Source organism: Plectropomus leopardus, chromosome 16 (genome assembly GCF_026936395.1).
Source record: "Plectropomus leopardus strain MGB_pleo_1.0 chromosome 16, ASM2693639v1, whole genome shotgun sequence".
Lineage (NCBI taxonomy): Eukaryota > Metazoa > Chordata > Actinopteri > Perciformes > Serranidae > Plectropomus > Plectropomus leopardus.
The window spans coordinates 21,358,374-21,370,946 of NC_142191.1; the positions used below are offsets into that span (position 1 = coordinate 21,358,374).

The 12,573-nt window shown below is 40.0% G+C and overlaps 1 protein-coding gene across 2 annotated transcripts in view; it reads right to left on the bottom strand.

Annotated features, from left to right (window-relative positions):
- syne2a (spectrin repeat containing, nuclear envelope 2a) overlaps window positions 1-12,573 on the bottom strand; it is a 113,415-nt gene that overhangs the window by 76,064 nt on the left and 24,778 nt on the right. For both annotated transcript variants that reach the window (XM_088089049.1, XM_088089048.1), the window contains 12 exons: window positions 12,072-12,222; window positions 11,110-11,981; window positions 9,887-10,036; window positions 9,628-9,778; window positions 8,711-8,869; window positions 7,958-8,125; window positions 7,741-7,842; window positions 7,410-7,613; window positions 4,929-5,134; window positions 3,807-3,914; window positions 2,491-2,776; window positions 1,900-2,072 (listed from right to left, as the gene is read on the bottom strand). In XM_088089049.1, the coding sequence (XP_087945175.1) occupies window positions 1,900-2,072; window positions 2,491-2,776; window positions 3,807-3,914; window positions 4,929-5,134; window positions 7,410-7,613; window positions 7,741-7,842; window positions 7,958-8,125; window positions 8,711-8,869; window positions 9,628-9,778; window positions 9,887-10,036; window positions 11,110-11,981; window positions 12,072-12,222 (2,730 nt within the window). The remainder of the gene's footprint in view (window positions 1-1,899; window positions 2,073-2,490; window positions 2,777-3,806; window positions 3,915-4,928; window positions 5,135-7,409; window positions 7,614-7,740; window positions 7,843-7,957; window positions 8,126-8,710; window positions 8,870-9,627; window positions 9,779-9,886; window positions 10,037-11,109; window positions 11,982-12,071; window positions 12,223-12,573) is intronic.

Genomic DNA, 12,573 nt, shown 5'->3' on the forward strand with positions numbered 1-12,573 from the left:
AGAATGTAAAAGATCATTCAGAATTCATGCACTACTACAATTTCGCAGTTAGTTTTTGGATGGTTGGGCCTGCTTGGGGCTCACTCTGGTGAGGGTCCTTCTAGGGTGCGATACAGCACAACTTTGCATGTTAAAAACTTGTAATGGAAACGCAAATTGACACAGCATGGTTTGACTGGGCATGGCAAAAGAGTGGGCTGAGATTGAATGTAAAACCAGAAGAATCAGTTAGTATTTCTATTGTAAAGTTTTTGCTTTCAAGCAAGAGATTTGATATAGGCAAGGAGGTCATTCTAACAATGCTAAGAGAAGCAGGTTAAAGGTTTAGGTGGGTGGTATATGCCGCTTTTATAGTGAGCAGATCCAGGGGTTGAGACAGCAGGTTGTGGATAGCATGAGGAGTATAGAGACGTCAGGCTGAACTGTGTGGCCCCTGACATGTCCCTTCTCGTCCAAATAAGCTGTGGTTCTTCAATGGGTTCCTTTCAGAATTCTTTGAACCTTAGTGATATCGAGGTAACCATCCCATGTTTACACCAGTTTTGAGTGTAACCACTGTAATGATGTATGCCTCATCATCGGAGGGTGATGCACAATGCACAACAAAAAGCAACCTTGACTTTGTGAAAGGCGCTATATAAATCCAATGTATTATAATTATTATCATTAGTAAGACAGATGATTATGAACAAAAGATGCTGAGATCTTTTGTTCCATCATTACAGATATTTGTTTTTAAACCACTGCATGCTCCTGATGTCGTCTCAGTTCACAGTTCATGTCAAGAAAAAACAGCATTTTTTTGGTTCCAGGTTTGCCAAACAGTTCAAAATTAAGTGCGGAAACCAGATTGGAACCTACTTCATATTTCTGGAGACAGTGTAAGATGTATCTTTTTCAAAGAATCTTGAGCAATTACAAATTGACTGAGAGCCTCACACAAGCTCTGCAGTGTATAGAAAAGGTAATCTGGAGCTTCCTATAACCAGCTTAACAGAGTTTCAACATGCTAAAGCAATGCTGAAGATGATGCTGTAAGAGTCTGGGGATAAAACAGTACGGAGCACAGAGGCAGGCATCTCAGCAGGGAGAGAGAGAACGTCCAGGGAGGCCGTTTTACAGGCTGAGGCAGGGATTTTGTTAGGCAGGTACAGCATGGGCGTGGGGGGTTTGGACCGCATACCACAGCCTACTGAACATGGAACAAAGCACCAGCAGTTGGCAGGAGAAAACAGGGTGTAGAGGAATTTCAGAGGCAAGAAGAGGCTGCTACACATGCAGGAGCAGTCTCTCAGGCAAAGCAGGGCTGGCGGTTGAGTTGGGAAAGTGTAGAAAGGAAGAAAGTTAGCTGGAGGGAAGTAAATCTTAGTAAATGGGTAGGTGAGGAATCAACAAAACCTTGTGGTTAAAGCATAGCTCAGGGGTGTACGAAAATATTGTAATATTATTTTTTCTGATAATATATCGATTCTCAAATACGCTGCAACGATTTTAAATTAATAGCTCACGTGCAAATATTTGTGGCAGTGGTGCATTTTTTGTTATGTTTAAAACCCTGACAGCTAGATAGCATTGTTATATTACACTGACATAGGTGAATGTTTGTTCCTTTTCTAAGATTGCAAAAAAAAAAACAATAAATGGTATGTTGAAATTAAGACCTCAATAATTCAAATGGAATATAACTGAGTGACTTTCAAGGCTTAATATTTATAAAATGGAATTTATGACATTTTCAGACCTGAGGACTAACTCAATATATCCCAATATTTTATCAATACGTATCTTATATCCAGATTTTTGCCAATACACAGGCATAGTAAACAGAAGCTTCACTTCAGCACAATCTATTGGGGTGTAAAACATGTCTGCCTCATGATTTTATCAAGCTTCACTTACCTGTTAAAAGGCTGAACTGACTGAAGAAGGTCCCGCTCCTCTGCTTTCTGACTAGTTTCCTGAGTGTCCGGAGTCAAGTTGTCTCCATCACACAGTCTGTGGCTGCAACAGTTTTCAGCTACTCCGAGCTCTTCAAGGCCTGCCTCCCCCTCTGTTGTTGCCCTTACCACAGCCTGAAAAATATTTTAACAGATTAGTCACACTGCGATCACAGCGATTTGTCACTGCAGGGACTGAAGAGTGTGTTGCTGATTTGTCTTTTTTTGTCTACGCATAGAAATCTGCCTTCAAAAATGTTGAACAACAAATGGACACTCCTTATTGAAGAACAAGCAGAGACAAATACAGGTGAAAACAAATAACAGATCTGTGTGTACACGCCCTTTTATGACAGTACACAGTACTAGAACAGCTTCTTTCTTACGAGAGAGAAAGTAAAGAGTACTTGTGAATACTCTGATTAATTTTGCCTCCTTGCAGAATGAAACAGGCCCTCGACTCACACGGGATTCAGCTTAAAGGAGTTAAGGGGATATGTGGAGAAACTGCGCAGTTCAGTCAGAGTAGGTAATGTTATGTACTTGTACTTACTTGAGCTTGGTTAAGTTTCTGCTCTACAGGACTCTGGATACCATTTTCTCCAAGTGGAAACTCAACAGTTGGTCTCAGATCTCCAACCCAGGACTGAGTGGACTGTGAAAGAGTCTGAAATGCCTCCCCTCTCAGAGCGCTCTCCTCCGCGGAGTCATGCAGTATGCTGGTTTGAAGCTTGCGGTATCTTTGCAACAGTTTGCTGCTCTTTTCCACTGCAGCACACTGCTGAAGTGTACTCTTTTGTAAGGAGGACACAAGCTGATGGAGGGCCTCTGTCCTCACCCTGCAGAGGAATAATATACGCAGTGTTGAGCTCACTTATTCCCACTTTCAATTCCCAATTAAGGGGCTAAAACTGAGCTTGAACAGGGTTACTTAGGATTGACTGACATGTTAAATAAGTACATCAGAGAGAGAGAGGAAACCTGTCACAACCTGCAGTTTTTTCAAGGTGCAAAGAAAACAAAATAAGAACTTCACATGCAATTAGTTAACAAAATTTCATATAAAAGCATTGTGTTTGAGAATGAGAGAGTTTCTCTATCAGGAAACTTGGAGCATTGAAGTCCAGATATTATCTTTCCAAACAGTGTGTTTTAATCAGGGTTACATGATTAGATTGAAGTTGAATGACCTTTGAAAATTTGCTGGTTTCTGCACCAATGATAGAAATAACAAGTTGGATAAATGATAGGTTGTGTCATTAATTATACATTGATGTATAACTATCCAGCCTTTGGCATGACATCAAACAGTCATGTAGTTAAGGATTAGTCAGTCGCCTCTGGAGAATAACAGGCTATACAACCTGAACCTGAACTACTGCAGGCTGTTCAAATGAGCTCAATTAAAGATTTTACATACTACTTTCTACCACCTTCTGGGTCTAACTGAACACATTTTCATCTACACCATCATCTATTCTTAGGAAACTGTTAGCATAATTAAGCAAGAATGTCAACTGCAGACCACTATGAACTAATAAAACTAGACAGAATAGAAGAGTGCACACTGCCAAATAACATATATAAATTTAAAATCTTGACCTTAAGACCTTTGTAGAAGATTTTGCTTATTCACACGAGTTTGAAAGCTTCTTACACTGTAAACCCCACTCAAGTTAAAAATTTATTGGAAAAAGCTTGCACTCAAAACCTTATCACACTGGAATCAGTATCAGATTTTTTTTGTCTTTGGAGCATTCTATGTAATATTAAACATTAAATTGTGTCAAGTGGACATTCAGTATATATATTTATTTTTTCTGTCAAAGATGGATCAGGCTTTACAGTGTGAATCACAAAACTCTTTACCTTTGTTGAAGTGCTTCCTCGAGCAGGAAACTAACATCCTCCTCCTTGGCTGCTTTTTCCTCAATTCCTTGCAACCATTCTTCCAATTGTTCACTCTCCTTTTGCAGCCTACAAAACACACACATACACACACACACACACAGCGTTGCACAATACACTATGGATTAAAGTGACATAGTGAGAGAATGGCTCTGCTGGATGAATGAAAGACAGACAGACTGCAGAAAACAAGTTAAACACATTTTATCTCCAGAGTTAAAACTGTATAAATCCCAGAAACAATCTACTCAGAACATACTGTCTGTTACAGGGTTTCAAGGATAAGTCTGGTGATATTCTGTATTTTTTTTTCGACACAACCGCCTCATGTATCCTATTCCTTTGTGGCTTGGACCTCCAGTAGTCAGCCTTTAACTCTAGCTAAGCTATAGATATACAGTGGGGGGATAGAGATTTAACACATCAGAATTTTTTCATTAAACATTTTTCCAATGCAGCTATTCACATGAAAATTAGACCAGACATTGATACTGACAAAATAAAACTATGCAGATAAAAAGTTGTAGCATTTCAATCCATAAAAAAGTCATGTGACGTGTTGAATACCTATTTCCCCTACTGTATGTAGAATTATGAATCTAAAAGCCCAGCCCAGCAATAGTTGATGTTTTCTGGAAACTCTTAAAATGTTACTTATTAGTAATGTCTAACATATTGTTGTCTTTCCTGAAAACTGACAAATACCTCAAAACCAGACCACAGATTCACCCACACATTTGGTTGCACAAAGGAGGATGTTTAACTGAACACTATTTGTCCTCCTTACACGGCTTGTACACTTCCTGAGTCATAAGCTACTATGTTTAGCCTGGTGGAGTCATATTTATCTGCTTTGTTTCCTTATGCAGATTCTCAGATGACAACTTTTGACACAGTTAAGTTATTGAGCAGCTATTAGACAAAGAAACATAAAAGCATCTGGCCAAGCTCCAGAAATACCTGCCCAGCAGCTCTCAGATGCCCTTATTATAGTGTATAAATGTTGCATGTCAGGTTGAATATGTGCTGGCTACAAGGAATCAAGCATTATGTGACAGTTGAATTAAAAGAGAAAGATGTTACCCGTCGAGAGCTTGGATATTCCTGTGAGTCTGTTTTTCCACCTCAGAGAAGAGCTGGTGGGCGTGTCTGACTTTATCCTGCAGCTGAAGCTCCTTTGCAGACAGACTCTGCAGACTGATTGGACTCGCTATAGAGGCCATAACCTGCAGATCCTCCCGCAGACTCTCTGCCTGCTCATCCTGCATCTGGAGCTCAAACAATAGATTCTGTAGAGTAAAATAAGCTACTGTTAGTGATGAGCATTTTAAAGCACCAGCTGTCAATGTCTACTGAAACATTTAACTCAAACACTAGCTTCAACACGAGTCTTTAGAAGTAATGTGTGTTGACTTTCACCTGATTAGAGCTTCATATCATTTTGATAGTATAATACGTTTATTTAAACTGTAAAATCACAAAGTGTAGTACATATTTCAGAATAAATACACGGTAACACAAAAAACTGTTTAAACAAAGATGAAAAAAAAATCTTTTGAATATTGATGCAATCCGTGTTGCTTTCAGCCAGTTTGTTTCAGTGTCCAATGTGCATCACTTTCTCCCAGTTTTTCTAATGCCACCACTGTGGGAGCATACAGATTTTTAAATTTGACATATAGTGACATTAATAAACTCTAATCTACAATTCAGTGTGTTCACTTCAGTGGCCCAAATAAAGCTTATTTCAGTGTAGAAATCTCATCCAAACAAACAGAAATACTTATGCGAGATACATACCATGTCCCGAGCAGCAGGCATGCTCCTCCAACACAAGTATGGACTTAGAAATGACACAATATTCCACCACTAAAGACCACATAAAGGTTTGAAAACTCATTTCAGTGACTTTACTTCCCATGATTTTTGTAGAATGAAATACTCTTTCTTCCTTTTCTTGGCTCTCCACCTCCAAGCATCATTCAGCCCTGCTTTTGCTGAACGTCCCCTAAGTTTCACAGATTTCTGCAATGCAAGCTTTTCTCGTCTAAGTGACAATGGTTTCTCCCCCATCCATACAAGTAAAGCCAGGATTGGGGTAGTACGGATTTAGCAACATTTTTACATTCAGGACATTTCCCATTTTTTTAGCTCATCCGACAACTTGAGGGGGTTTAAGCCCTTGTCACTCGTCTTTAAACTTAGCAACGAACTTAAAATCACCTTCCTCATCAAGTGTTGGCACTTTCATCATGTCTTAAAAATCTTCACTCGCACTCCCATTGGCAGACCTATCTCTTGTCTGAGTTTTCCGGTATTTTTTCGGCTACTCTTCCCCACCTGACTTTGACTCCCTGCCAAAAACATAGTAGCCTAGCTTACCGACAGTTTCAAAGTCCGCTACTCAAACTCATAAATCAAACACACACAGACGTCCGAAACCAGTCACAGCTCTCGAGTCCAAAATGCGTAAACGCCTTATACAATAACAAATCTAAAACTCCCTCAAAACCGTACAATTGCACCTGAACACACGCCCTACGACTCCTACTAATGGAAAAACGCCGTGAATCCAAATCCCCAGTTTATTGCTCCAACACAAATTTAAAGGTTCCAGGAGCAACCAATGGTTAATGTACGGAGGGGTGCCTTATTTTTAAATTTTTAAATAGATATTTTGGTGATTTTTTTCTATTTAATGCGCGCAACAGTTACAGGTAATTTGAGGGGGGTTTTTTGCCATGGGAATGTAGCTGTTGTTGTATATTGTTTTTTGGCAGTTTAAAGGTCAGTATTGGAATATTCTCCCCTATGTTGTGGTAGGGTCCAAGTCAATGCCAGGGCTGCTCCGGCTTGCAAAATGTGGCAAAATAATACATTCATGGGCAAAAGATGCCTTAAACACCACGCTGGGTTATGCAAGATCACTGTCTTTAAATAAAGCAGCGTTTGTATTCTGGTTGATGCTTAGAGATGGCAAATTCAAAACTTTAAAATGTTTTAATACATTTTAAAACCATTGTTTTTAAACATTTTAAAACCAGTTTGCTCAACATTAGCACCTAGTGACAGAAGCTGGCATTGCAATCATTACTTACTGTTTGTGCTGAAAGCTCCCTTTTCCATGGCACAAAAGGCTACCTCAATAGGTGTTATGCAAATACAATCAAACTGTCAGTTTAGTTCTTTTAGGATATGGTGACTATTTCATAGCATTATTATATGACCTAATGATGGTGGTCCTATGCTACAATTAGTTTCATTCATTAACTGAGAATGAATTTAGGTTGTCAAGTCAAATTCTTTGTATGTATAAATGGCCTGAGCTATTAGAAATATTATGATTCTCACTAGTTGTTATTGCACTTCACAATAATTGTAATATACATATACATGGATAAAAAAATAATATTCAGAGAAGTGTGCAAAGATTTTTATTTAGATATAACATTTGCTCTACATTGTTTGGCCTGTGATTTTCTTGTGACTCAGGCTTTAAAGGATTAATCTGAATGTATTTTAAATGTATTTATACATAAAAATCTGTCTCATTGAAGCACTTACCTTAAGTTTTGCAAGCACTGTTGTAACATCTGAACCACTGAGAGTGAGGAGGGAGTCCTGAATCCCTTGGAGGGAGCTGAAGCATTCAGCCATCCTAGCAGTTATTTGTCCCTTAGCAGCCACCATCTGCCTGTAAACATCCTCAGCTTCAGAAACAAGCTCCTTCAGCTGTTCTATCTTCTTCCTCATCTGGGTCTCCACAACCTAGACATAAAAAATAATCAAGGAGACATGTTGTAACTCCATCAGATCAACTGTATCTGTCCATCCTTGCAGCAACATTTAAACCTGAACCTTCCCAAATCCCAAACACAAAAGCTGCATGCTGTACCTGCAGCTCCAGAGGGAGCTCAGTGCTTTGAAGCAGCCCCTGAATCTCAGTGGCTCTTCGGTGGAAATGCTCAATATTCTCCTCTTGGCCCGTAATTTCATTCTGGAGACAGAGGGAGATGATAGGTGTTTAAAGGCAACTATGAAATTAGGCCCAGAGAGGTCCAAACCTGTATACTACAAAATAACAGCAAAATAACACAAGAAGACAGGTTTACCTGTAAGGCTGTGATGTCGTTCTCTGTCTGAAAGGATGGAGACTGAGCAAATACTGCTAGTTTATTGGCTATCCAGCTCTCCACTTCTGCTCCCAGCAGAAGGACTCCATCCCACAAAGTCAGGCCAACGTGCAGGTTTTCAAGGTGGGAATCTGTCCTTTCTGATACCTGCAAAGATTTAAGTTGCAATGAATGCTACTGTAACACTTTAATTACAAACACACTACACAACATAAGACCTTAAAAAATTGATATTTGCAATGATACTGGTCCACTGTATGATGCTTTAGTGTACATATGGGATTAGCAACACATAAAACAAAAGAGGAGATACTTTTTGTGGAGTTAATCTTCCTTTAAAACAAAAAAAAACAAAAAAGTACAAAAAAGTACAAAAAAATACATAAGTAATACGATCTTAACACCATAATCTGCAAGAAAACCAGAAATAGAGCTCTCTAGAATAGAGTACTCTATGGCCACATTTAAACAGCAGACCAAGGATAGCAATATGTGAGAAATTTTACAAAGAAATAGCACAAAAAAAACTTACTGATAAAAAATAAAAAATCTACAATAAAAGACGTGCAAAATCTAACACAAAAAGAAACAGTAGAAACTGGTACTGGCTCATTGTAAAAACAAATATTTTGATAAATTTAAAAAAAAGAAAAGCCTACAGACACAGTAAACAGTAAATGCAAATGTTTCGCCAAAAATGGTGAATTGAAACATTCAAGTGACTGAACTTACATCTAGCCAGTGGTCCATGAGAGCATCTGCTTCGTCCTCAAATGAGACGATGGTGCATTCTGGGATCTGACGCAGATGTGTGTGAAGCTGTCTGCAGACAGTGCGGACCTCCTCTATGCTGTCCCCAAGGCCGTCCAGCTCCGCCTTTGTTTGCTGCACCTGAGAAACCACACACACACACACACACACACATACACACACACACACACACACACACACACACACACATACACACACACACACACACACAACACATGCAATACATATAAAACACACTAAAGCAAACTGTAATTGTATCCAGGGGCAAACAAATGATTTGGTCTACACTGACTGTACTTCACTAGCAAGATGTCAAAGGGCCCAAACTTACAAAACAGATGTCTGCCTAAATCATATTAATTAACCAGTTGAAACCTGAGCAAATTCACTTGATTTCTGTAAAAACACGGAAAGAGCAATGGGCAATGAAAGGAGAAATAACCTAAGAATAGCAAGACATTAATTAATTAATTAATTAAAAAAAATAGACAAGAAACAAAACAAAACAGGTAAATGACTGACTAAATGACTGACTAAATGACTGGCAAAAGTGCTTAAAAATGTATAATAATTCTGTAAAACAATTTTGAATATTAAATTATGATTTAAATATAGTTTTACCCTATTTTTCCCCTACATTTTTTTCCCCTACATTTTTTCCCTAGCTTTTTAAATATAATTTTCTAAATCAACTAATTTCTTGCAATTTGGGGAACATTTATTTGCCAAGTTGCTTATTGCTTTTTTTCACGTTTTTGAAAATAAATCGCACCAATTTGCCCAAGGTTCCGAGGGTTAAATACTTGTGAAAGGCATGTGAAAGCAGCAAAAGAAAAGTGATGTCACTTCAAGATTCAAAGGGTTAAATAATGTGGTACCTCAGCATACAGTCTCTGCAGGTTGTCTTTCCCCAAGTAGGAGGCTTGCTCACTGATGGAGCTTTCTGCCCTCTGCAGTGTCCCACTCAGCTCCCCACGAATGCCCTGAAACCGCTTCAGCAGCTTTGTCAGGGCAAAACACTGCTCCAGCCTGTGTGTGATCCATCACACAACACACACATACGCCAAACTCAGCAAAGTACTACTGTTCAACTTGACATAGTTGTATATCACAACCGACTGAATCTGCTCTTCTTACCTTTCAGTTACAGCTTTTCTGGCCTCTTTCCAGACCTCCTCCACCTCTCTGGTCTGACTCACACCAGGGAGTCTTGATGCATCCTGCAGGTGCTGCAGCTCAGCCAGGTGGCCAGCAAGACGACTTTCCAGCTCCTTCAATGCACGTGTCCTGCAGGAGATAAAACACAATGATTTATCATTGTATGCTAGCACAATGAAATGACATGTAATACAAATTAAATATTTCCATTTTGACTGGGGTTTTCTGGGTTTTATTGCCTTTATATGACAGGACAGTGTGAGCAAGGGGGGGTGACATGCAGCAAAAGGCCGAGGCCGAAGTCGACCCCGCGGCCGCTACGGTGGGGATACAACCTCTGTATATGGGGCGCTGCTTTATCCACTGAGCCACCAGACACCCCATGGAATTTATTTCTGAATATAAAATTACCTAAAACTTTTGCATCCATCAGCTGCAAAGCCTAGTGCTGTTTCTGGGTGCATGATATTTAGCTTGTGTACTTGTGACAAATTTCCCAGTGAAACAGAATATTTGATCGGTGTAAAGTTACACATAGGATTCAAATCAAATCCTACACATTTGATTAAACCACTAAACCGGGTGTGCTCAGAGTTTAAACGCAGCTTAAGCTCAAACTGTTGACTCCACAAACACCTTGTACACCGTCAGTTCAGGAGGAGGACAAGGGAGAGATGAATGAAATAGATCGATTTTGTTCTGTTAGCTCCATGACCCACACACTGTGAACTGTGGTATTTTATGAAAGGTGTGGCTGGCTAGTCCTCCAAAGTCCTATATGATTTGATTAACTTTTGTAAAAGCCCCTAAATGCAGGATGAGTCGTAAAGCATTTAAAACTGTTTCAAGGAAAGAGAAAAGACAGGGATTTTGATGTAAATATACCCTGATACTGATTTTTGACATATATTTGGCAGGCATATAACAAGAGATAAATGAACAATTAACAAAGTGACACCGGATTAAAACTGGTAAAATGTTGTTGTTTTTTCATTTCACTGGGTCTTTCATCACATAGCTGCAATGAAGTGCTGCAACAAGCAGACACAGAAATATACTGTATTTGTTGTATGTATGAGCCATAATTCAAATAATATATATATGTATTACTTAACTTTAAAGCTGCGTCTGGGGGGTTTAAGGGAGAAATCATGATTCAAAGGGTTAACATTTTGTTTTTTGGACCCAGAACAGTGTTGTACCTGTGCTGCAGAGCAGGGAGGGTGGGCTCCTGTAACATCAGCTGTTCAGCTGCTCCTCTTATCTCCCTCAGAGCCCCTAACAAGGCAGCTCTCCTCTGGACCAAGCTCTCCGTCTCTTCTCCCTCTTTCTTCACTTGGCTGCTTCTTCTTCTGCTCTGGTCCTTGGCTTTTGAGACATCTCCTTCAGGTTTCCATGTTTCCTTGTGCTCTTCCTCCTTTTGTGTCTTTGTATCTTCTTCCAGCTTACTCCTTTTGGCCTCAAACTCTGACTTATCTTCCATCCTACTTGGAGTGGGATGCTCCGGCTCCTGTGCTCCCCTCCGCTGTGGTGAATCATCGCCAGGCTTTGTCTGATGTATCTCCATAGGATCCAAATCTTTTCTGTCCCTCTTTCCGGCTCTCGCCATCTCTCCTTCCATGTCCACAGCTTGCTGTAACAATGATGTCACCACATCCTGGCATGTGACTGCTGTACCCTCCATGGTCAGAGTCATGCCCACTGCCTTTAAAGTGCTGTCAACGCCATCAGACTGCTCCGCAGCAGTCTGCAACCTCTGCTGCATTGCTGCCTGCCAACAGTGTCTCTCCTGCTCCCAGTCTCTTTCATTTAGCTGTCTGCTGGGGTCCTGGTATGCCAGCAGGGTTGGGATCTCGGCCTTGATTTCCCTCACTGAGGCCAGGAAGTGATCCAGAGCCTGTGCAGCAGACTGAATCTTCTCCAGCCGCTGTCTGAGCTGCTCAAGATGATGGACAGTGTTGTGAAGAGCCTGGCAGACACATGAAGGGGATGTTGCTTCCGGGCCTTGTCTTTTCACTTCAGCGCCTCGTTCTGATAGCTTTCTCATTTCAGACCGCAGTCTGACATCCATCTCCTGGGTAACAAAGAAGGGATTAGTAATAACATTTGCATATTTCACTCTCTGAATCTAAGTGTTAATTGTTTGTAAAAAGCATAAATGCACCTTTAAATCAGATACCAGTCTGGGATCAGCCAAAGTGAAGGAGGAGATGTCTACAGACTCTCTGATGATGCAGTCCAGTTTTTCCATAACCAGTGTCATCTGATCATCTGCAGACTCCATCAGGTCAACAGTATTCTCTAGGGATGTCATCCTGACACAAACCAACATAACTGAAGATAAACTATGCATGATTTTCCTTAAAAAACATTGTGTTGACTCATACAGAAGCAATCAGAAGTCTGTAAAGATATGTATGGTGTTGTATTTTTCTGCAGAGATTCGGCCCTCTGCCTGTATTTTATTATTTTCTGTGTTCAGTGCCTTTATGGGTGTATATCTCCATAGTGCTTAGGTGAGGTGGAGGCTTTATAAAAATCTAGCTACCAGGTGCCAAACCATGAGCAGCAGGCATACAAGAGACACCAAAAAAACACAAATATAGCAAAACGTGAAACAAGAGTGAACCTGGGGTTAGCTTTTTACTTTCACTTTCGCAAACATG